Here is a 26,432-nt window from a genome sequence, read left to right on the forward strand (position 1 = left end):
GCACCTGCCGAGAAATATTTTTATATAATTATCAACAGATGCAATTAGACAAAAGTATGGTTGAAGCAATTAAACAAAAATCTGTGGGAGAATTATTCCAATCAGCAAGTAAATTATCTGCTTTTGCTCAAGAAACACATTTCTGCTAATTCTCAGAGCCAGCATCCTTTGGCAAGAGAAAGCTGGTAAAAATGAAAATATAGCGTAGACCTATTTTCCCTGTTCCCTGTTGAAGCTGGACACATCAGGGAGACAGACTGCAAGTCTGCCAACAAATCTGTGATGCATGGTTAATGAAAATACCCAAATGACTAATGAAATAAATGTCAATTCAAAGTGATACATAGATTGTTAACAATGTTTTTCTCATCAACTTCAAACCCTCTTTTCAATTATGCTGCTTCATACTGAGCTATGGCTCCTTGGATATTGTCCCTCTTTAGGATTAATTTAAGCCTAAGTGTGATGAGTAAGTATTTGGTTGTATGGGGCTGATGTTGAACAATTTTCAAAACAAATTTTCTCACTGTATCTTGGTACATCTGACAATAAACTTGAAATAAAGGACATGAAATGTATGGAGCCATTTTTTTTAGAACAATACATTGTGCAATTATTCATAGAACAGACAATTTTAGATTTCATCATTAGTTAATGAAGCCATAGTGAAGGATCTGATGATTAAAAACATCCAAGTTCATATTCAGTTTCAGACTGAGAGTCTTTGACCTGAAACGATTATACTATTGTACTCGGGCTGAATGGTTAGTGCAATGCTGTTACAGCATCAGTGATCAGGACCAGGGCTCAAATCCTGCACTGTCTGTAAGAAGTTTGTTTGTTCTCCCTCTATGTCCACGCTGCAATTACACAAGGCCCTGGTTTTACCACACCTGGAGGAACTATTGTGTACATTTTTATCTCCTTATCTAAGAAAGGCTATAATTGCCATAGAGAGTTCAATAAAAGTTAATTAGACTGATTTCTGAATGGCAGGAATGTTGTTTGCCAAAAGATTGGGTTGACTAGACAGCTATTCATTTAGATTTAGAGTATGAGACAGATCTCACGGAACTGTATATAATTCTGACAGGCTTCTGCAGACTGAATACAAGGAATATGATTCCTCAGTCTGCAAGAATGAGGTCACATTCTCAGGATATGGGATAAAACATTGAAATGGGAGTCATTTCTTACCTACATTGTGGTGAACCACCAGGAATATTCTGCCACAGAAGGTTATGGAGGCCAATTCACTGGAAATCTTAATAATTCTGTGGATACGAAAGACATGAAGAGTATAGAAGAATAAGGATGGTGCCAGTAAATGGTCCAAAGATAGAAGATTAGTTGTGATGATATTGAATGTCAGAAAAACACCTGAAGGGTTGAATGGGCCCATTCTTTTCTCCTACTTGTTACATCTATGTTTCAAATGCACAATTTCTCACTTTTTCAATCCTGGTGAAGCCTCGTTCAGCAAAAGCATAAACTGATTCTCTCCACAGAATATGCCTGACTTGCTCAGTATCCCCAGTTTTTCTGCCTTTAGTTACATTTTCAACAAATTTTTTTTCAATAATTTACAACTGCATTCATCTGCCTTTACAACAGATTAGTATAGTATCATGGCATATAAAAAATGGGAAAATATACAATAAGGTGTAGCAGCCCACGAACTGAGTTGTGACCTGGCTCACAAAATGGCTGGTGAACACAGTGATCGTGAGGGCCCCACAGGGACCAATGGCCATCGTGCCACGTGACCTCCCACATGGCGGAAAACAGCAGGCAACTGGGGGGGGGGGGGGTTAAACGCCAGCCAATCGGAGGGCAGTGCTGTGATGATGTTACTCCCGTCGTCAGGGGCAGGGAGTGAATATAAACAGAGCAATAAATCAGTCTTCAACCTCGACTCGATTGTGTGCGTGTTGTTCTTACTCCACACTTCACGTAGCATGCACACTACAAGGGTATATTTTGTGTATTGGGGAACTAAGCAGGTCATGGAGCATCCACGGAAACCAATAGACAGTTGATGTCTCAGGGCTTAAAAATCAGGCAAATGTCCAAATAAGAAGATGGACATTTTGTTCAGTCTAAGCTTTCGGATTTTCCGCTTATTTCCAACATTAATATCCTTGATTTATTTTTTTCATTTATGGTTTTATTAACATCATGCATTTATAATAATTTATTGAATTTAAATATAGTTCCCACGGCAGGTGGGGAAAGAGATTTGAACATAGCATTTTCAGATGAAGATTGGTACTCCATTCTCAGCTTAATGATGCCTCATTTTGTGCAAGACACTGATTACAATTTAAGGTGGCACACAGAACTCATATATTCAAACTTAAATGATCTTACTTTTATGCAGATATTAATCTATTTTGTGAGAAATGTAAAACTTTTGAAGCTTCTCTGATCCATATGCTTTGGGAGTGCCCAAATTTAGAGAGATTCTGGAAAGACATTTTCCAAACTTTATTGATGATTCTTAAGATTAATTGGGAACCTTGCCCATGAATTGCTTTGGTTTTTTTAAATGATTCAAATAAACTAATATCAGCATCTTAGGTAAAAGTTTTAGCTTTTACCACGTTGATAGACAGATGACCAATTTTACTGAAATGGAAAGATGATTCATCCCCTACTCATACACAGTGGTTAATTTCCTATTTAAGTTTAGAGAAAATTAGATATAATAATAAAGATAGAAAGTTTCAATTTATGAAACTGTGGAGTTCATTCTTAGAATTTTTATAATTGGAATAATTAACCATTATTGTACGTCCTGGTGGTTCATTGCCTGTTCTCTGGGGGGTAGCCAGTGATTTCATATTAATGATTTTTAAAGTTAATTTATAAGGTAACCTTGATTAGAGGGAGGGGATAGATAGATTTGTATTTTTCCCCTTTATTTTATACAAGTTATTTCAACAACAGGTTTAACGTGATCATTTGAATTAAATGTTTTTGAGGTATAAGCAATTACTGATGTAGTTCTCTTTTTTTTTGCGTGCTTACTTGTAAACAAGTGAATTATTTTGTGATTGTCAAATCTATATTGATGCTTTCACGATAAACAATAAAAATATTTTACAAAGAAAGAAAGAAGATGGAGTGGGGTGGTTGTGAAGTTTAAAGTTAAAATTTGGTGTTAGAATTATATACATGATATCACATACAACCCTGAGATTCTTTTTTCCCCACGGGCCATGCAGAATATCCAATTATTGGTAGTGCAAAAATACTGTACTCCAGAAAAGATACCTATACAAAAAAGAGAAATGTAAACAAATTGACTGTGTAATACCAAAAATGAATATTCAATAATAAATAATGCACAAAGTCAGAGTCCTTAAATTAATCCCTGATTGAGTTTGTTGTTGAGGAGTCTGATGGTGGAGGGGTAACAGCTGTTCCTGAACCTGGTGGTGCAAGTCTTGTGGCACCTAGACCTCTTTCCTGATGGCAGCAGCAAGAACAGAGCATGTACTGGGTGGGGTGGATCCTTGATTGCAACTGCTCTACGGTGGCAGCGTTTCATGTAGAAATTTCTCAATAGTAGAGAGTTTTGCCTGTGATGCACTGGGCTGTATCCACTACCTTTTGCAGGGCTTTCCACTCAAGAGGTATTGGTGCCCCCATACCAGGCCATGATGCAGCTGATCAGCACGTTTTCCATAACATATGTGTTGATGTTTGCCAAGGTTTCTGATGTCATACCAAACCTCCACAAACTCCTGAGAAAGTAGAGGTGCTGACATGCTATGATATTCATGCGTTGGCTCCAGGAAAGATCCTCCGAGATAGTGTCTCCCAGGAATTTAAATTTGTTCACCTTCTCCACCTCTGATTCCCCAATGATCACTTCTGGTTTTCCACTCCTAACGACCACAATTAGCTCCTTGGTTTTGGTGGCACTGAATGCAAGGTTGTTATTAGCGCACCATTCAGCCAGGTTTTCAATTTCCCTCCTGTATACTGACTCAATCACTCCTTTTTATTAGCAGGTGAGAGGTGGATATAGGTGTGAGGGAGAAGCAGAGAGAAAGGAGCTGAGAGGCATTAGGGAGGGGGGCAGAGGATTGAGAAAGATGCTCTCTGATAGGAGATAGGTAGGGAAGAGGATGAGGAACTGGAGGAAGGGAGTAAGAGGAATAAGGGAAAGTGAGAGAACAGATGGGAGGGGGTTAACAGAAAATGGAGAAATGATAAATGGGATTTATTGTAAAAAAAATAATTTCCAAACTGCAAGTGCCACTCTATTTGACATGTAGACATATAGAAAGCAAAGGATACACAATTTTTGTGGCATCAGGCTGAGTTGAGGTTCTGCTCTTCAGATCCTCCAACAAGGAGTGAATAACTTCCACATCTTTCTGTTCAATGTTTGACAATTGGTCATTTTGGAGATGCAACTAAAAAGTACATAAAAGATTTAGAAGCTGATAACCTATAGGAACTATAGACACAATGTAGTTCAGGAGTGAATGATAAAGATTCCCCTGCCTTTAACTGAAGAGTGCATATCCTGGATGAAATTCTAACAATTCTTGCATAACCTCCCCACACATACATAGCCTGGGTGAAAACCTTGGGTATATAGTGTACATCACTACCATCGATAGCTCAGTAGGTTCTTTCTTCTCTGAGAAAACACAGAGATGCCAGAGAAACCCAGCTGGTGCTGCAGCACCCATAGGAGGTAAAGATATATTACAGATGGTTTGGGCTTGAGCCCTTCCTCAAGGAATGAGTGAAAAAACAACTTCTGTGATGGAGGAGATGTTGGACAGATTGGTGGAATAACACCTTATCTTCCGTCTGGGCTCCCTCCAAATGGATGGCATTAACATCGACCTCCAGTTTCCATTAGAAACCCTCTCTCCCCCACCTTCTTCCCCGTCCCCTTTCCTCTAGCTCTGTCTCTCTTTGCCTCCATTCAGAGCCAAAATTCTCATTCCCAATTAACACCTTTTGTGTGTTGGTCTGTACTCCCACTCACATTCTTCCCTCTTTCTTTCCCCTGCCTTTAATTCCTCATATCTTGAGGAAGGGCTCAGGCCCAAAACATCAGTAATATCTCTTTACCTCCCATGGATGCTGCAAGACCAGCTGAGATCCCTCAGCATTTCTGTCTTTTGACTACAATCACAGTGTCTCCAGACTTTCATGTTTCACTCCTCTCTTTTTTGAGCCAATCAATAGTGTGTTCATCATAGAGACACAAAGTAAATGCAGACTGATACTTCAGCATCTTGTGAGAGTGCTGGCACAGCTGATGACATGAAGAAATTAAACCAAAGCTCCATCTGCCTGATTGCTAAAGATCATGTAGCAGTACTTTGAATGAAAGCACAAGCTCCCTCTTGTGTCCTGCCAGAATTCTTCAGACAATATTAAAATCGATTCTGGCCATTAATGTATTTTTATTCATGGGATATTTCTGCTATGCTCTCTAGATTAGAGCTGTCACTACCTTTCAAAATTACTGTATGCTGTAAAACACTTTGTTTACCCTTGGGCTGCAAGTGGTATATAAAAGCAAGACTTTCTAACCATTACAACAAGACAGGTTAACTCAGAACATAGCATTGCACAAACTTGAGACCTTGATGTTTAGTTAACCAATAACAAAACAGAGCAATCATACAATGGTAAATCTTAATCCTGCCTATTAAAATGAACAGGAAAGTTGCTAAAATAGTCATAAAGACTTATCTGCAGTGATTTTACTTGTGTTTTTGATGGCAGGTGATAGGTTTTGCAGAAGGCACCTTGGGTTTAGCTATAAATATGCAGATTGCATGCTGATTAATACAACTGAAGAACAAATGGAATTTTAACCCAGAGCCTGTGTGGAAAACTGATATGACATCTTTGTGTGTTTACAATTGTGAGCAAGGTTAAAAAAAAGACTTGGAAACCTTACAAAAAGCATTAGATTTCATGGTCCATGTTGGTACCAATGACATAGATGGGAAAAGGGAGGAGGTCCTGAAGAGAGAATATAGGGATTTAGGAAGGAAGCTAAAAAGCAGGACCTCAAGGGTGGTAATCTCTGAATTGCTGTCTGTGCCATGTACCGGTGAGGGCAGGAATAGGAAGTTATGGCAGATGAATGCATGGCTGAAGAGATAGTGCAGGAAGCAGGGGTTCAGGTTTGTGGATCATTGGAATCTCTTCTTGGGAAGGTATGACCTATACAAAAGGACGGGTTGAACTTGAACTGGAATGGGGAAGGGGTTGGGGGAGGTGTTGAGAGATTTTAAACTAGCTTTGCAGGGGGATGGGTGAGTGTGAGGGCAGAGAATAGAGCAGATGGTGGAAAGGTTGATGCAAAGTGCTGTGAATTTGTGAGGAAGGACAGACAGTGGAGGGAACATTAATGTAGTCTGTTGGGAGGGTTTGAAATGTGCACATTTCAATGCAAAAAGTATTAGGAATAAGGGAAGATGAACTTAGAGCATGGATCAGTACGTGTAATTATGATGTTGTGGCCGTTAAGGAGACTTGGATGCAAAGACAGAATTGGCTGATGAAAGTACTGGAGTCTGGATGTTTTAAAAGGTTAGGATGGGAAGTAAATGAGGGGGGGGGGGAACTGGCATTACTGTCCATCACATACAGAAAGGGAGGGCGCTGTGGAGGGAGTGTCTACTGAGTTGGTGTGGGTGGAATCCAGAAACAGGAAGGGTATGATCACTGTATTGGGAGCAGTTTATATGCCCTCAAAGAGCTCTCGGGAACTGAGGAGCAGATAAACAGGCAAATTTTGGAATGGTGCAGAAACAACAGGGTTGTTGTTATGGGAGACTTCAATTTCCCAAATATTGACTGGCAGCTCCTTACTGCAAAAGGAATAGATGGGGCAGAATTTGTCAGGTGCATCCAAGGATTCCTGACACAGTACGCAAATCAGCTCACAAGACGAAAGGCCATATTGGATCTATTACTTGGTAATAAACCTGGTCAGTTGACAGAATGATCTCAGTGGGGAAGCATTTTGGTGAAAGTGACCACAATTCCATAAACTTTAGCACTGGTTATGAACAAGGAGAAGAGCAGATAACATGGTAAAGTGTCATGTAAAGTGGAGTGCTGCAGAGATCTGCTCTGGAATTCCTGCTCTTTGTGATATTTATAAATGACCTGGATGAAGAAGCAGAAGGATGGGTCAGTAAGTTTGTGGATGACACGAAGGTTGTGGCAGATGGATTTCAATCCAGGTAAGTGTGAGGTGATGCATTTTGAAAGGACTAACCAGAAGGCTGTGTACAGAGGAACCTTGGGATCCAAATCCATACATCTGTCAAGGTCACTACGCAGGTTGATAGGATAGTTAAGAATGTCTATGGGATACTGCGTTTCATTAATAAGGGGATTGAGTTCAGGAGTTGAGAGGTCATGTGAGAACTCTACAAATCTTTGGTGAGCCCATACTTGGAGTATTGTGTTCAGTTCTGGTCACCTCATTATGGGAAGGATGTGGATAATATAGAGAGGGTGCAGAAGAGATTTACCAAGATGTTGACTAGATTGGAGAAGCAAGGTGGGCAGAACTAGGGCTTTTCCCTTTGGAGCGAAGGAAGATGAGAGGTGACTTAATAGATGTCTACAAGATTATGAGGGGCAGAGATAAGTTGGACTGCCCCATCTTTTTCCTGGGGTATGAATAGCAAACACCAGAGGACATCTTTAGAAAGTGAGGGGAGGAAACTTTAGGAGAGATGCCAGAGGTAACTTTTTTTAAAACAGAGAGTAGTGGGTGCCTCGAATGTGTGTCAGAGGTGGTGGTGGTGGAGACTGGTGTAACAGGGACATACTAAAGACTCTTAGACAGGCATGTGGATGAAATAAAAATAGAATTATGAGGTAGGGAAGGTTTTGTTTTTTGAGTAGGTTTATGTAGATCGGCACAACATTGTGGACCAAAGAGCCTGTACTATGCTGTAATGTTCTATGTTCTAAATGTCAAAAGGAGAAAGAATAGCCCAATTCCACCCACCCCCACTCCTCTTCATTTTTTGAGTACTTTATTTAAAAATTTGAATATATGAAATCAAATGAAAACCCTCCTCCCCCTCCCAGCCCCCAACAAAAGAAGAAAACAGATTTGAACCATCAAAAACATAATCAACCGCCATGGATCAGAGCAACACCACCTCAATGAGCCACAGGGAATTCTATAAAGGAGCAGAAGGACCAGAATTTCAGTCGTGAGAGAGAGCAAGTATGTTCACATCGCCCAGGCCAGGGCTGGTATCAATGACTTGCTGGCTTGACCAGGTATAGTAGAAATCCTAAACTCTGGACCAGCAAAGAACCTGGACTTTTTGAAAACTTTCAAACTTAAAAAATTTAGTGGGCTTTTGTGTGTGTGTGTGTGTGTGTGTGTGTGTGTGTGTGTGTGTGTGTGTGTGTGTGTGTGTGTGTGTGTGTGTGTGTGTGTGTGTGTGTGTGTAAGTGCCACAGATACACAGTGGCAACAAGCTTTTTGGAGCAAACACTCAAACTGTGACAATGCTTAATTTTGTGACCCACTCTTTCCACTTACAGAGCTCATTTTTAAACATAATTTCAAGTATCACATGCTCTTTCTTTTTGTATTGAAAAATATGTTTGACGTTTTCGTCACGTGTTGACTTTATTTTTCATTAAAACTACTCATTTTGATAAGCGAAATGTGCTAATGAATAAACTATTAAAATTTAAAAAAAAATGAGCCACAGGGAATTCAATATTTTAAAACCATATAGTCTAAATAAGGGCTCCATACTTTAAAAAAAATCATGTAAATTATACATGATTTTTTCCAATGAAATACATCATCTCAATTCCATATGCCATCTCTGCAATCCCAAATCAATCTCATTTTTTCAATTAACAGCTAAACATTTTATTGTTACAACCATTGCTAATCTTAAAAATGCAACCTAGTCAACCTCAAAATCAAACTCAACATTTTAACATTACCTAATAAAAATAATGTTGGATCTGTTGGTAATTGATTCTTTAAAACTTTCTCTAAAAATTCCTTAAGTTGTGTCCAAAAAAATTTAACATTATCACATAGCCAAATCGAGTGTATAAAAGAACCTACTTCTTTATTACATCTAAAACATAGATCTGAAGAAATTAAATTATATTTCTTTAATTTCTGAGGAGTTAAATACAGCTGATGTATAAAATTATAACGGACTATTCTGTATCTCACATTAACAATCTTAGTCATACTATCCTTACATATAGTTCTCCTATCATCTTTATCAATTATTATTCCCAAATCTTTTTCCCATTTTAACCTCGATTTGTGAATATCTAATTTAGACATTTTAATTTGTAATAATTTATACATTTCAGAAATAATTTTTTTATACTGCATTCCGTAAGCAAAATTTCAAATTTTGATTGTCTTAGTAATCTTAAAATATGTCCAAAATTATCCAATAATAAAGCCTTAACATGATAATAACAAAAAGAGTATTATTTGGAATTTCATAATTTTCTTTCATTCTTGGGAAGAAATAAAACAACCAGCTTCGTAACAATCTTGTACAGTTTTAATTCCTTTCTGATTCCATATTTTCAAAAATTGATTTATATTAAGAGTAAAAGGAAAAAAATTATTCTGATATAAAGGTGTTTTAACCGAAATTTTCCCCTGTGTACCTATCTCATCATTTATCCTATTCCATAATTCAATTAAATGTCTCAAAATAGGTGGATTATTATTAATAATTAATAAATTAGAATTCCATTTATAAATAAATTGTGCATTATTCTTCCCATTCCTCTTCTATTACTAATCAATGTCAGCGATCATTCTGGTTGGTTTCTAGCTATGGCCCCAAATCCTCCTCCCAAATATTATAAGCCACGTTTTACAGAAAAGCAAACATTTACAGATTCAGAAAATCTGTAGGATGTACACAAAATGTCTTGCACAGGTTTTACTTGTTACTGATCAACATAAGTCTGGAGGATGACATGTGGAATAGACTACATCGTTATTTAAGGAATTAGAGATAGAGCTGAACACCATGCAATTGCCCGTGACCATCCTCTGTGCGAGGATAAACTGTTGATGAAGCAGAAGAAATCAACTGGTCTAGAAGCAGGCCCTGAGGATTTCCTGCAATAATGTCCTGCACCAGCTGTCTACTGCATCAACTTTTATGATCCACAATAAGGAGTTTTCCTCATGATCCCTACTGATTTCAATTCCAACAAGACCAATTAGTTGAACACCTAATCAAGGCTGACTTGATTATCAAATGTAATAATCATAGGTGCACAGCTGGAGGACTGAAGGGTGACAGCTTAAAACAGAGATGTGGCGGTATTTCTTCCCCCACACGGTGGTAAATCTGTGGAATTGGTTACCACATGTGGTCATGGAGGCCAGGTCATTGGGTATATTTGAAGCAGAGATTGATAGGTTCTTGATCAGCCAGGGCATCAAAGGTTATGGGGAGAAGGCCAGCAGTGGAGCTGAGTGAAGAAATGGATCAGCTCATGATTAAATGGAGGGGTAGACTCGATGGGCTGAATGGCCAATTTCTACTCCCATGTCTTATTCCTGAGTAACGGCCAATTGATAGCAGTGATGAAGACTAACTTCCACCATTTTCCTGATGATTAAGAGTAGGCTGAAGGGGGCAATAATGAAATGATGGTAAAGAATCAGCCTCTTTAGTACAAATAGGCTTGATAATTTATTTTCAATTCTGTAATTCATCAAATCAAGAATAAATCAGTGGGTGGGTTTTACAATATTTCAGATTAAGAATTAGAGAAAATAATTTTTATTACCTAATTTGTAACAAATTTAAAATGTGACAATTGTTATAAATGGAAACTCTAAATATCAGTCCATCACCCCATACAATTTCGACTTTAAAAAATCCTGTCATAATTGATTTAATTCATATTGCTTCTTGTGAGCAGTCAGATTCAGATTTTATCTATGTCATTCCCTTAAATGTACTATTTGTCATTGTTTCATTAAAAATGAAATTTGCCAGCTAAACTAAATCTGATTCATAACCAATTCTACCATGAAGGTAAATAGGAAGATATGCAAATGCTGTGGTCTAGGACAGTACACAAAAGTGCTGGAGAAACTCAGCAGTCACGCAGCATCCAGAGAAAGTCAGAATCAGAATTTATTGTCACAAACAAGTCAAGAAATTCATAGTCTTGCTGCAGCGTCACAATGAAAACATTCAAATAAACCACCTTATAACAATAAATTTTAAAAAGTGTATAAAAAGATAAAGTGAGGCAGTGTCTTTAGTTCATTGTTCACTCAGGAATTTGATGGCGGAGGGGAAGAAGCTGTCCTTGTGCCGCTGAGTGTTCATCTTCATGGCAGCAGAGTGAAGAAGGCATGGCCTGGGTGGTGGGGTTCTTTGAGGAAAAACACCGGTTCTTGTAGATGTCCTCGATGGAGTGAAGTCTGGTGCCTGTGATGCCGTAAGCTGAGTTAACAACCCTCTGGAGATTTTTCTTGCCCTGAGGATTGACCCCTCCATATCGGACAGTGATGCAACCAGCCAGAATGCTCTCCACACACCTATAGAAGTCTTCAGTGACATTCTGAATCTCCTCAAACACCTCACAAAGTATAGCTGCTGGCGAGCCTTCTTCGTGATTTCATTGACATGGAGGTTTCAGGACATATCCTCGGAGATGTTGACACCCAGGAATTTGAAGTTCTTGACCCCCTCCACTACTGAGCCCTTGATAAGGACTGGGTCGTGTTCTCCTGGCTTCCTCCTGAATTCCATAATCATCTCCTTGTTTTTGCTAACATTGAACACAAGGTTTCTGGCATGGTACGACTCAACGAGATGATCTATCTCCCTTCTTTATACTTCCTCATTGCAGTTTGTGATTCTGCTGACAACTGTGGTGCCATTGGCAAATTTGTATATAGCATTGGAATTAAGCCACAGTCATGGGTGTATAGTGGGTAGAGCAGCCAGTGGGTTAACCATGCATCCTTGAGATGCGCCTGTGTTGATTGTCTGTAAGACATACTGACTCTGGTCTTCCAATGAGGAAGTCAAGGAAGTAAAAGGCAGTTGACATTTCCGGCCTGACTCCTTCATCAGGAGTTCCAAAAATCAGGTGATGTCTGAATAAACAGATGGTGGGGGGGGGGGGGGGGGGGAGTTGTGGGGTGTGGAAGGCAATGGGTAGGAGAGGGGGTTTTACTATATGTAATGATATCAGTGATTGGTGCAGGAGACAATGGTTGCTTCTTGGTGGAGTCCTGTTCCAGGACTAAGCAAGAGGAGATTATAAGAGCTGTCATCTGATCTTGGCAAGGTAGAAATCAATGTGCCAGAATACAACAGCACCCACCCTTGTCTGTGGATTTGATAGTCAGGAAGGGCTTGGTGTGGAGAGAAAGGAGGGCAGTGCATTCAGACAGGCAAAAGCCACTTTCAAGTGGCCAAAAAGCCCGACTGTAGAGCCGCACAGAATACGCCATCTGAAACCAGGAAGGTTATTCACCTAACCCTTCTCCGAGGGGCATAACTATCCTGCTCAGAGTATCGATTGTGGCAGCTGAAAGCAGCCGGGCTGCCAGGGGTCGGGCTGATGATGTCGTGGTGACATCGTCAGCCATCGACTCCATGGACAAGGAAGCCAGACTAAAGTAGACCTTCAAATTTTATTTCGTACCCTCTCCTGCTGCTGCTTCCCCCACCCCCCCCCCCACCAGTCTCCCGTTGCTGCTGCCCACCAACCCTCGCCCGCCCGACTCCCGCTGCCTGTCTCCCCCACCCGACTCCCATGGCCACTGCCGGTTCCCACCCTTGCCCACCTGACTCCCGCTGCCGGTCTCCCTGCCCCCCACCCCCGAAGCGAGGGTGGGAGGGGGAACCGGCAAAGGGAGTTGAGCGGACAAGGGTGGGGAGACCGCCAGTGGCAACGGGAGTCGGGCGAGTGAGGTGGGGGGGGGGGGGGGGGGGACCGGCAGCGGGAGTCAAGTCATGCCTGAGCTGTTTGGCGCGTTGCTTTGACGTGAGGTCAGTGTGGGCGGGACTAGGCACTTGTCCGGAGTAGCCAGCTTTCGCTGCTAGGCGGCTAGCATTCAGCTGGCACATTTAGGTGCCAGAAAGCCATCCGTTCCGTGGCCACCTAAACACGCCAGCCGAACTCCTCTAGCCGCGCCTGCAGGCGCCTAATCTTCTATCGGAACACCTGAAAACAGCTAAAGATTGGAATAGGTAAATGTTTACCAGAAGTGATAATCATGCGTATAGTTTTGTTAACTATATTTAGTTCAGTTAACACTGCAAAAACCAATTATAAAGGAAAATCAGAACATAATTCACCTGTTCTAGAAATTTAATCAAACCCTCAGCTGCATCGTTGCTCAATTCTTGTAATTTTAGCTGTGTTGCCATCTGTAGGACTTCCTTCACGTCAGATTCAGAAACAATATTCTTACTGTAATATTTCAGAAACTGTTGAAACAAAATATCCATAGTTGATAAAACAATAGTTACTCAAAGGGTCAACTGGCAAAATAATAACAGAAGTACATTATTATGATCACAACTACCCCGGTTCTGTAGAATTTACTACTGGGAACATTGTTTTATTGCTCTTATGGAAGGTAATCAATCGAGAAACTTCAGGTGGGACAGAGGAGGAGTAAAAGGGAAAGAGCTATTGCTTGACTTCTCTATTGAAAGAGGATATCCTCGAGGCTAAGAGTGGATTAAATTGTAGATAGGGTGATAAAGAAGGTGCACGGCATGCTTGCCTTCACTGGTCAGGGCATCGAGTATAAAAGTTGAGAAGAAATTTTGGTCAGCCACATTTGGAGTACTGTGTACAGTTCTGGTCTGCACATTACAGGAAGGATGCAGAGGCTTTGGAGAGGGTTCAGGATGGGTTCATCAGGAAGTTACCCAGTTAGTGAGTATGAGCTCCAAGTGCTAGTTAAAAACACAATGCTGGAGAAACTCAGCTGGTCAAACATTGTCCTTTATATAGAAAAGGTAAAAATACATAGCCAAGTTTTGGACTTGAGCCCTTCATCAAGGAATGGGAAAATGTTGGCAGGTGTCTGAACCTTTTAGTTCGAATTGAAACAGATGCCCATATGGGTAGATAGGACGGCACAGTGAGTGTAGCAGTTAGCGCAACACCATTACAGTGCCAGCGACCAGGGGTTGAATCTGGTGCTGTGCAAGATGTTTTTATGTTCTACCTTTGTACGCGTTGGTTTCCTCCAGGTGCTCCGGTTTCCTTCCACCCTCCAAAATACATGGAGTTGTAGGTTAATTTGGGTGTCATTGGGCAGTACAAGTTTAAATGGCCAGAATTGGCTTTTAAATGTGCCGCAAATTAAAATTAGATTCGAAAAAGGGATCTTGTTATTTTGCTGTGGGTGTATTGCATATTTCCTAATGGTCAACAAGAGGTAAAGGAACAGATATGTAGGAGGATATCAGAGATATGCAATAAAAATTGGGTTATTGTATTTAGAGAGATAAGGGTCAAACACAGGTAAACAGTACTAGGTAGGCATGGACTAGTTGGGCTGTAGGCCTTGTTTCTATACTATAGCTCTATGTCTTCAAGATTATAATATGTGGGAAAGCACTTAAAAGGAAATTAGGAAGGCCAAGAGGATCATGAGAAATCACAGGCAGCATAAAGTTAAAATTGAAAAGTAAATCACAAAAATTCTGTAGACAGTGTGATGAAGTGAAAAAAAAAAACACATACAATGCTGGAGAAGCTCAGCAGGTCAAAGAATGTTCTCTATGTAGCAAAGGTTATGATACATAACCGATGTTTTGGGCTTGAGCCCTTCATCAAAGCAAGAGAAAATGCCGGCAAGCATCCGAACAGGAGTGGGGGGGGAGGGGGGGGGGTGGCAAAGCCTAGAGATGATAGATGGAGAAAGGAGGGAAGGAACAACATCAATGGGGGGGGAGGAGGGATGATTTGGAAGGTAGAGGAACTGGAAAGATAGGAAAAGGGGAGGAAGGGAGGAGAAAGAAAAGGCAAGCAGGTTTATTGGAAGGCTGTAAAGTCAATGTTAATGCCATCTGAATGGGGAGTGCCTAGACGGAAAATAAGGTTCCTCCATTCAGTGGGTGGTCAGGGTGGGATAGTACACAAAGTCATGGTCAGACATATGAACATGGGATTATGACTCGGAATTGAAATGGTTGGCCACTGGGAGGTTGCTGTGGTTGTGAATGGAGAGGGGGTGCTGAGAGTTAAAACTGAAGCTGTTTTAGAAATATATTAAAGGCAAAATAATAACTTTGGGAAAGGTAGGCCCATTAGGGAGACCAAAAGCAATCTGTGTATCGAGCCAGAGGTATTGGTGAGGCCATTAATACTTTTCACTGGTATTCAGAAAGAAAACAAACTTTGTAGTTTAAAAATTAATTGAAAGTGTTGGTGGCAGTCTGGTTCAGGTCCCATAAATAAAGAGGAAGTACGTGATGCTTTGACAGGCTTAAAGATGGATAAATCCCTAGAAATGGGTGGGATTTAGGCAAGGTTGGTGCAGGAGTAAAGGGAAGATTTGTTGGGACTCCTTGTTTGACACTGGAGGTCATCAAGCATGGTCTCCCTTTTCAAGAACAGCACCTGGAAAAAGCCTAATAATTGCAGACCTGAGCCCAACATCAATGATAGATAAAATATTCTGAGCAAGAGCAACAATGATCATTTGGAAAGATGTCTAATCAGAGTTGACCAACATGGCTTTGTCAAGGCAGAACCCGCCTGACCAATTTGATTAAACTCATTGAAAAGGCAACAAAGTGCATTGTTTGAATATTTTATTTAAATTCAATAATATATTAATATCTAATCACGGGATTGTCTTTCATTCAAATCTAAATGGGTAACCAAGTGCATGATGAGGGCAAGGCAGCAGATGCAATATACATGGATTTTATAGGAGACTGGTTCAAAATGAGATATAGGATCCAAAACTGGCTTGGTAATTGGAGACAGAGGGTGATATTAGGAGGTTGTTTTTTGCCATTGGATGCCTGTGAATGGTGTCCCACAAGGATGGGTGTTAGAGACCTTGCTGGTAATATAGGTGAATAACATGATTGTGGGAGGGAAGATCAATATATTCCCATATGTCATGAAGATTGGTAGAATTATTGAAAGTGTAGAAAGTAGGATTAGGTTGCAGAGAAATATTGACATTTTGGTGGAAAACAGAATTTGAAGCTTAATCTAAGCAAATGTGAGATGATGTATTTTACGAGCACTGGTGAGTTTAGGACATGCATCATGAATGGTAGGGTCTTAAGGGATATTAAGGAACAGAGGGGCCTTGGAGTAAAAGTCCATAGATCCTTGAAGGAAGTAACTTTGCTTTTGATATTACAAATATAAACAAGTTTGGAATGCATTAACTTGCTAATACACAATACTGTAAATTATTCATTCAAATATGTTCCACTGGGTGCTGGATCCAAGGTTCATCAGTTCTAAATAGAACTAATATTTTCTTCAGGTTTTTAATAATTTATGTTGTATAATTTTGTCATGTCTGAAATATATCTTTCCAACATAATTATATAAAATTAAAAAAAAAAGATACTGGGATGGGAGTTATATGAATATACCTGACAAAGAGCCGAGGCCTGAAACATTGGTTACCCTTTACTGTGACTTGCTGAGTTCTCCAGCACATTTATGTATTGCAATACATATCCCTTTTGCTGTGACAAATACAAGACCTAATTGAATCTTACAAATAAAACAGATTAAGAGCAGTATTTCTAGTATAGAGCGTGATCAAGTTCCCACAATTATTTTTATTCCCTACTTACTATGAAGTCATTATTGTTAGAGTGACCAGTGTGCATAGTCCAGTGCAAGAATGATGAGTTGGAGACTTTGGTTCAAGGGGTTTTGGTGAGCAGAGGTGGTGATACAGAAGTTGAGATAAGGTAAGGACAATCCTCCAAGGAACCAAAGAATTCAGCAAGGAGGCACAGGTTTTCTAATTAAAAAAAAAAATTTCATAGAGAATGGAATAATAGCCAGGGCTAGGGCATGTACCTCTTCCATATGTTCAATACTCCCTTTATTTCCTACTTCAGTTCAAATACTGACCTCCTAAAGCTCGTATTCCATTCTACACATTCATTAATGTTTTGCAATTTATAGAAATAAATAAATGAGCAATAAGCTATGGATAGTAAGTTTGTTCAGAATCATCATAGCTTGGTGAGCTCGTCCTCACTAATGTTGTCTGCCGTCTGATGTGTGTACATCAGATATCATCTTGAACAAACTGGCACTCAGAATTTTGCTATGTTGAATTCAAATTAAATTATATAGTTATCAAGCTCACAGAATGTAATTAACTGCCTACCAAAAACATTTCATCAATACCTTTATTTGGAGTCTCATCAAGAAATTATACTCTTTACTTCTTTATTATCAACTTTTCTTCTGGTCTTGACTGTCAATGTATACGCATCATTTTCAGAAAAATAATATTGATGTACTCAATTGAATATTTAATGCATACTTTGCAGAATATAGCAGAAGAGGAATTAATTACTGTATTAACAAAACAGAGCCCTGGATGAATAATCTCCCCCAAAATATTCATTCAATACCAGAACACCAGCCTGGAATTTAAATTCAGTAATTAATTAAGGATCATAATGACTATCAGATTTGGGTAAAATCCAGATGAGCTCCGTAATATCCTTTCTTTCTTGCTTGTATGTGATACCAGACCCAGAGAAATGGACCCTGAAATGACCTAGTTTATAGAAATAGACAGTAGGTACATGCCTTGCCAATATCCTTTTGTGAACAGTTAAGAAGAAAATCCTTATAAATTTAAGTGACCCTTGTAACCTATGTTAATGTTCCTTACCATAGCCAGAAGGGTGAGGAAGCCAGGATTGAGAAGGCTGCTCTGTGCAGAATTCACCAATGTGAAAAGAAGGAATTGACTCCAGGGCTGTGACATCAGATGAGAGACTAAACAAACAGCATATCATTCAATGGACTCAAAGCAAGCATATAAATATAATGCACCTTCTTTCCCATTAAAATATTATTATAATATAAGTTAACATTTATTGTAATTTATTCTGAAATTTTAATCTTTTATCCAATTTATGATTTATTGACCCCAGTTCTAACAATTTGTTCCAATGTTGGATGAGACATTTTCCAAACCAATGTGATACACCATCATTGGGGCCCAAATTTTTGGCACATTTTATCAAACTGGTTCCTTACCTTATAATGCTAATGGAAGGTCCAGGAAACATTTCAGGTAGTTTCCACCTCTACCCCTGAGTTCACTTGTGCTTGCTGACCCTTACTGTGATTTTTGTGGTAAGTTCTGGATTTGTGAGCGTACGTGGTAAAAATGCCAGAGGCACTGAAGTCTCACTTCCTAATCTTATGCTCACTGCATATCAAATAACAAGTCTGTGAAATATGAAATGCAACTGCTGCCAAGATGAAAGTGAAGTGATCTGGACTCTGAAGAAAGCAGCTATTTTCCTTCACTAGAAAAAAACCAGAGTTCATTTATTTTTATTTTCCAAAAAAGTGTTGTACCTGCTTCTTGTTGATCATCTAGGAAATGTTGATATCACCCAACCCCTCCCACTCTGATCCTACATCCAGGAAAGCTTTTCAAGAGAGGATGCACCATGAGCTAGTAGAATATTATTAACTCACAGTGAAAGATGAGGTAGAGGATGAAAGAAAAGAAATGAAATTATTAGAAGACAAGACAGATAACTGGCTTATGAGAATCTTAATGAGCATGCATGGGGAGCATGAGTGTGAAGCAGTTAGCACTCTGCATTGGATTCTGGCACTAGGTGCTGTGTATGGAGCTTGCATTTTCACCCCATGAATGTGTAGGACTCTTCTGGATGCACAGGTTTCCTCCCACAATCCAAAGGCATTTTGGTGACAGAATATGGATATGTTTTTGGGAGATAAATTGGGGCAGGTTTTTTTGAAGAGCAGGTCACATACAAACACTTTAAAACCGATCTTATTTAAAATACTGGAGCTCTACTCATGCTATACATGTCGGCCCCAGAGCCTTTGCAAAAGTTTTGGAGAATGCCCAAGAGATTTCACTAATGGATTTCTGTTTACAAAAAGGCAACAGATTAAAGAACTTGTTGGAGCCACATTCTGTCTGGAGTGGAACTTGCTGTTCTAGGAGGGTCATGTGGTTTTGCAAGCAGAGAGATTAAAACACAAGGTGTGTATGTGTGTGTGTGTGCGTGTGTGAGAGAGAGAGGGGGAGAGAGAGATATCAGTTTTGCAGTGTTACAGCCAGCACCAGCAGCAGGGACTGGAACAGGACAAGCTGGAAAGCTTGTGAAAAACCCCATTTGGAAGACGGGTTGTGAGTGCTTGGTTCAGCCTGGTCAAATAAATGCTTAATTTTACCCTGAGCCATTTCTAAATTCTCTTAAGCCAAAATCCACACTTTTTGTAACCTATCTTTAAATTTAGAAACATAATCCAGCAAGTCCAACTGCACATCCTCATTAACCCACTTTTTTTTAAAAGGTCCTCTAACCTGATGTCTAAACACAATCTGAAAAGGGCTGGCTGAAATCTAATGAATCCTGCACAGCCTCCCTTGCTGCAAATAACAATACATGAATACCTTCATCCCAATCTTTCCCATTCTCCAAACAATAAATCCTCATCATATTTTTAAGAGTAGAATGAAATCTTTCCAAAGCTCCCTGAGTTTCAGGATGGTATGCAGATGAAGTGATCTGTTTTATTCCCAACTCATAAATTAACTGCTGAAACAACCCAGACATAAAGTTAGATCCTTGATCACTTTGGATAATCCAGAGTCTTTACCACCGTTTTGACTTTAATAATCCTTAATGGTATAGCCTTGGAAATCTCGATGCTGTACACATAATTGTTAATGTACTGATTCCCAGATTTAGTTTTAGGCAGGGGACTTACACAATCCATAATAACCCTGGTGAAAGGTTCCCCAACAATAGGAATAGGTTGCAATGCAGTTACTGGAGGACTTGGTTAGGTTTCCCCACAACCTGACAAAAGTGACATGTCCGGCACCAATTTATAACATCCTTCCTCAAACCAGGCCAGAAAAATTGCCTAAAATCTTATTCATGGTTTTCTTTACACCAAGATGACCACCCAAAGGTGTACTGTGACAGGGTGTTTAGAGGTGGCTTGGGAAGAATTAAAACACAGAATATTTGCATGACTTCTGCAGAATGCTTTTTGCAAGAGGCAACAAAGTATCAACATACAGCCTGCCTGGGAACATGTGATCTTTGCAAGCTGGACAGAACAGTTTTGCTCTCAGAGAGGGAGGAAGTGAGAGAGAAAGAGTCACAGAAATCAGTTTGAGAGGGACAAGCTGGCAAACTTTGGAAGGGCGACTGGTCAAAGGAGAAGACTGGTGGTCTGAAAGGTGACCTGAAATAAAGAGGATCATCTGGAGAACCCTGAAGGGGGCAGGTTTCATTAGCAAGACTGATTGAGAAGGAATCAGTTGCGGATATCCTGGGAAAGGAATCTCTCTCTGAAAACTAGTAAGAACCCTCCTGAGTGGTAACCATTTGCCTGTTAAGCACCAAAGACTGGTGAACTTTGTTAATGCTAACTTCTGTGCACAGTACAAGAATTGCCTGCAACCAGTGAGATTGGACTGTGATCCAAATAACTTTTCTAATCTTAAATATACATGACACACACCTGCACTTAGTATTAGATGGGGGAATTAAGTGGGTTAGGTAGGTTAAGTAATGTTAAAGTTTAATTCTGTTTTCTTGTTCAAATATAATAAAAAATTACTTTTGTTTAAGTAACCCTGTGTTGTGGTGCATATCTATTGCTGCTGGATTTTGGGGTCCTCTGGACTCCGTAACAGCAATGTGGGCTAGATTTAAAATTTCATTCCGGTAATTTCTAGGGACGTCCACCTGATGAATCACCCCCCCACTCTTCATTAGCAGAAATATAAAGAGGTCTCCATTTCCTCATCAACAATTCACCCTTCTTTGTCCTTTAAGTAGGTTTTCAGTTGGTGGTCTGCAAACATTATACCGTGAGTTATTCCACGCTTCTGATCTGAGTATTGTCTGCAAACTTGCTGATCCAATCACCACATTGTTGTCCAGATTGTGGATCTAGATGACAAGCTACGCTGGTCCCAGCACCGATCCCTGCAGCACACCACTAGTCTCAGGCCTCCAGTCTGGGAAGTAATTGTCCACGGCCACTCACTGGCTTCTCCCACACAGCTAACTTTTTTGAATATTTTAATACAAGATTTCACATCCAAAGTACAGAGAACCTATGGATAGATGTTAAAATTCTCAAAGATACACTACACTTAAAATCACCAATGCCTGAAGAGGGCGCACAAAATCAGTGAACTGGTGCGGACTTGAAAGGCCAACATGGCCTGTTTCCGCTCCGTAAATGGTTATATGGTTATATTTGTACTTCATTTGTTCAAAAGATAATAAATTATTTCCCTAAAAACAATTTTCTATTCTTTTAATCTATTGTGAAAGGGATTAGTTGATTTTGTGTCAATAATAATTTTGATAGTTGGCAATTTGTTTTTTTCCTTTCTACGTGAATCTTCTTCCAAATGTTGAGCAGATGGATGGTGCAGTACTGGTGAACTTCTATATTGCACCAGTTTTTCATTCCACTTATAAAGTATATATTCTGGTACCATCTCCCCTATTTTATCTAGCTCTATCCTGGACCAATCTGGTTTTTCCCCTGTTTGATAAAAATCTGATAGATATCTTAATTGTGCTGCTCTAATATAATTTTTAAAGTTTGGTAGCTGCAAAGCCTCTTGTTTGTACCATTCTGTTAATTTATCTGGCGCTATCCTCAGTTTCCCCCCTTTCCATAAGAATTTCCTTATTATTTTCTTTAGCTCATTGAAGAATTTCTCTGTTAAGGAAAATGGTAATGATGGAAATAGGTATTGTATCCTTGGGAAGATATTAATTTTAATGCAATTTACCCTTCCTATCAGTGTTAGTGGTAATTCTTTCCAATGTTCTAAGTCGTGTAATTTCTTCATTAATGGCTGATAATTTAATTTGTATAGATGGCCTGGATTATTATATAGTCTAATACCTAGGTATCGGATTGCTTGTGTTTGCCATTTAAATGGTGATTCTTTCTTAAACTTTGTGAAATCTGCATTATTCATTGGCATTGCTTCACTTTTATTTGCGTTGATCTTGTACCCCGATATTTCTCCATATTCCTTCAATTTCTTATGTAATTCTTTTATTGATAATTATTTTAATCTATTGTGAAAGGGATTAGTTGATTTTGTGTCAATAATAATTTTGGTATTTGGCAATTTGTTTTTTTCCTTTCTATTAAGTATACTATGATGTCATCTGCAAATAGACTGATTTTATATTCCTTCTCTTTTATTTTTATCCCTTTTATTGGGAAACAGACTGAGGTTACCAGAAGGAAGCAGCTTTGAATATGTGATTACATACACAATGATAATTAAAAGATTTATAACAAACATGTACATCAAGCTGCAAGAAAAGGAAAATGATCAAATAAGCTGTAAACCCAAACAAAAGTGGAAATAAGATCTAAACATAAAGATAAAAAATGAAATATGGGAAAAGCTATGCTCCGGAACTAAGAGAAATACAGTAAACACGAGGTTACGCATGATACAATATAATTGGTTACACAGGCTATATATCACACCTCAAAAGTTAAATAAATGGGACCCAACATTATCAGACAGATGTTTTCGCTGTAAGAAGGAAACGGGAACAACAGTACATGCAATTTGGGCATGTGAGAGAGTGGAAAAATTTTGGGAAGATCTAAATCTTTTTCTTTCTTTGGCTTGACTTCGCGGACAAAGATTTATGGAGGGGTATGTCCACGTCTGCTGCAGGCTCGTTGGTGACTGACAAGTCCGATGCGGGATAGGCAGGCATGGTTGCAGCGGTTGCAAGGGAACATTTTTTGGTTGGGGTAGGGTGTTGGGTTTTTCCTCCTTTGTCTTTTGTCAGTGAGGTGGGCTCTCCGATCTTCTTCAAAGGAGGTTGCTGCCCACCGAACTGTGAGGCGCCAAGATGCACGGTTGGAGGCGATATCAGCCCACTGGCGGTGGTCAATGTGGCAGGCACCAAGAGATTTCTTTAAGCAGTCCTTGTACCTCTAAATCAGGTATTAAATAAAATAACAAAAAGCAACATACCAAAAAATCCAGAGATCTTCCTTCTAAGTAATATAAGAAGTAAAGAACTTGGCCTCGATTTGGATGAAGCACAAAAAAGATTTATTACGACAGCCTTAGCTGTAGCAAAAAAATGTATAATGTCAACCTGGAAATCAGAAGAGAGCCTGAGAGTACAGCAATGGTACTTAGAAATGAATAAATGTATTCCATTGGAAAAAATAACATAATTTAAAAAATAATGTCACATGATTCGAACAAATTTGGGAACCGTACATAGAACACAACAGAGAGGGCCTACCGCGGACCTCCACCCCCTAAAATGATAGAATGAGAAGAAGACGAAATGAACTGACCCAGTGAGTAAAAGTAGATGTCACAATTTTCTTGTTTATTTTCATTGTGTGATGACATTGTTTAATGGGTTTATTGAATTGTATATGTTGAACGTTTAATGGGTTTGGAGGGGGTGGGAAGGGAGGGGGGAAAATGACACTGTGTATATTCAAGAGGGAAATGTTTGTGCATTTTGGTTAATATGGTTCATAGTGTGAAAAATAAAAAAATATTTAAAAAAAATTCACCCTTCAAGTAATATCCACAAGCCATTTCTTTAATCTCCTGTTCACTTACTGCTTTGTCTCTTAAGTCAATGTGATCTGTTTTAAAGTGTTCGTATGTGGCCTACTCTAAAAAACCTGCCCCAATTTATCTCCCAAAAACCTATCTATATTCTCTCATTTGGTTCATTGGGTAGAGTAAATCACTCCTCAGTGTAAGTGGAAAATAAATCAAATGGTGATTTGCATATAAGGTAGAACAAGTTGTGGGCAACAGAGGAATAAGGTGCTTGGGGAAATGGATTGGTGACAGTGAAGCTGGTGTTGAATCAACAGGCCAAATGAGTTATGTGTAATTAGAAGGGTGTGCTTCACTTTTAGAGGTTGTAGAAATGTACAGCACAGGAATAGGCTCACCAATCATGAAGCCAAATCAAACTAATCCCATTTGTGCTTGTATATGGTCTGTATCCTTCCAGTCCCTCCCCATTCACATGTCTGCCTAAATGACTCTGAAATTTGCTTTTGTATCTTTTTCTACTACCTCCCCTGGCAGTGGGTTCCAGGCATCTATGTTTGTAATGCGCGTCTTAAGAACCAAAGGCCTGTTGATCCAAACCAAGGCCTTTATTAACTAAAAGACTGGAGCATATCACAAGTAGGTCGACCAGTCCAGAATGACCTGGTCTGGCTAGGAGCAATCCTTTAAGATCTGTCAGTAGGTGTGGCGACACTCTCAGCCAATCACAGTCATCCTACTCTACCATCTGTACATATTTCTTTTCTTTGGCTTGGCTTCGCGGACGAAGATTTATGGAGGGGGTAAAAAGTCCACGTCAGCTGCAGGCTCGTTTGTGGCTGACAAGTCCGATGCGGGACAGGCAGACACGATTGCAGCGGTTGCAGGGGAAAATTGGTTGGTTGGGGTTGGGTGTTGAGTTTTTCCTCCTTTGCCTTTTGTCAGTGAGGTGGGCTCTGCGGTCTTCTTCAAAGGAGGTTGCTGCCCGCCAAACTGTGAGGCGCCAAGATGCACGGTTTGAGGCGTTATCAGCCCACTGGCGGTGGTCAATGTGGCAGGCACCAAGAGATTTCTTTAGGCAGTCCTTGTACCTTTTCTTTGGTGCACCTCTGTCACGGTGGCCAGTGGAGAGCTCGCCATATAACACGATCTTGGGAAGGCGATGGTCCTCCATTCTGGAGACGTGACCCATCCAGCGCAGCTGGATCTTCAGCAGCGTGGACTCGATGCTGTCGACCTCTGCCATCTCGAGTACTTCGACGTTAGGGATGTAAGCGCTCCAATGGATGTTGAGGATGGAGCGGAGACAACGCTGGTGGAAGCGTTCTAGGAGCCGTAGGTATATATACACATTGGTAATAGAATCTGTACTATCACAATGTTTAAAAAAAACTTGTTTTGCAAATGACCTTTAAACTTTCCTTTCTCACCTTAAAGCTATGCCCTCTTGCATTTGATGTTTCCACCATGGGAAAAGTACTCAATCTAGCCTTTCCATGCCTTTCATCATTTTACATAGTTCTTATCAAGTTGTCCCTCTGCATTGGCCATTCCAGCAAAAACAGTCCATCTGTCTAACCCAGCCATTCTCAATAGGGGCCCTTTGACCTCCCCTGGGAGCCACATTTAAGTAAAAGCCTTGCTTTCTTTACACCTCACATATGTATTTTATGTAGTCAGTAAGAAAGAGGGAGGTGGGCTCCCCTTTACAATGCTGGGTTGCCGATTAACCAGGTAAATCATGGTGCAGTGGGAAAAGCTCCCGAGTGCAGCAGGCCCAGTAAGTTTTCCCATTTCCTGGGAGGGTTGGCAGTGTGAAAGGGCTTTATACAACAAATGACAAACTTCCATTTTCTTGACAAGATAGGTCAGCCATTAAGAAAACCAAAACTTGACTGCTTCATAGAGAAGGGAGTCCCTAAGCTTTGAGCAGAGTCCTGGGTCAGGGGTGGGGTGGGGTGGGGGGGGGGGGGGGGTGGGGCATAGCTTGAAAAAAAGTTGTGAATGGATGGACTAACCTCCCTTTATACCTTTTACATTCCAATTCAGGTAGCATCCTAGTGAACCTCTTCTGTACCCTCTCAAATACCTACATATTCTTTTTATAGTAGTTTCAGAACTTTACCCAATACTCCAAATGTGACCAAAGTAAAGTTTTACACAGCTCCAACATGTCTTACTAACTTTTATACTCAATACCCTGACTAGTGAAGGCAAGCATGTCATAAGCCTTCTTTATGACCCCATTCACCTGTGTTGCCACTTCCAGGGAACTTTGACTTGCACTCTAAGATCCCTCTGCACATCAGTGCTCCTAAATCTCCTGTCTTTTACTGATATACTTTTTTTGCATTTGAACTTCAACATGCATCACCTCACAAATGTCTAGATTAAGTTGCACTGTCATTTCTCTGCCCATTTTCCAACTGATCTACTGTATATCTTTCTATTTCCTCTGGCAACCTTCCTCACAATCTTCAGCTCCACCAACTTTCATGCCATCTGCAAACTTATAAATCAGACAGCTAGATTGCTAAAAATTCTTGAAGCATATCCAGTTAAAAATGTGCTTTCAGTGGCTAGA

General features: G+C 39.9%; 1 protein-coding gene across 8 annotated transcripts in view; it reads right to left on the reverse strand.

The window, feature by feature from the left end:
• Nucleotides 1-5: 5 nt before the first annotated feature.
• The window catches only part of LOC138748873 (meiosis inhibitor protein 1), a 187,836-nt gene continuing 161,409 nt past the window's right edge, over nucleotides 6-26,432 (reverse strand). For all 8 annotated transcript variants that reach the window (XM_069909734.1, XM_069909738.1, XM_069909737.1 and 5 more), the window contains 4 exons: nucleotides 17,918-18,024; nucleotides 13,362-13,493; nucleotides 4,309-4,427; nucleotides 6-277 (listed from right to left, as the gene is read on the reverse strand). In XM_069909734.1, the coding sequence (XP_069765835.1) occupies nucleotides 211-277; nucleotides 4,309-4,427; nucleotides 13,362-13,493; nucleotides 17,918-18,024 (425 nt within the window). In that variant the 3' untranslated portion in view covers nucleotides 6-210. The remainder of the gene's footprint in view (nucleotides 278-4,308; nucleotides 4,428-13,361; nucleotides 13,494-17,917; nucleotides 18,025-26,432) is intronic.

The sequence above is a fragment of the Narcine bancroftii genome, chromosome 13, assembly GCF_036971445.1.
Source record: "Narcine bancroftii isolate sNarBan1 chromosome 13, sNarBan1.hap1, whole genome shotgun sequence".
NCBI classification, from domain to species: Eukaryota; Metazoa; Chordata; class Chondrichthyes; order Torpediniformes; family Narcinidae; genus Narcine; species Narcine bancroftii.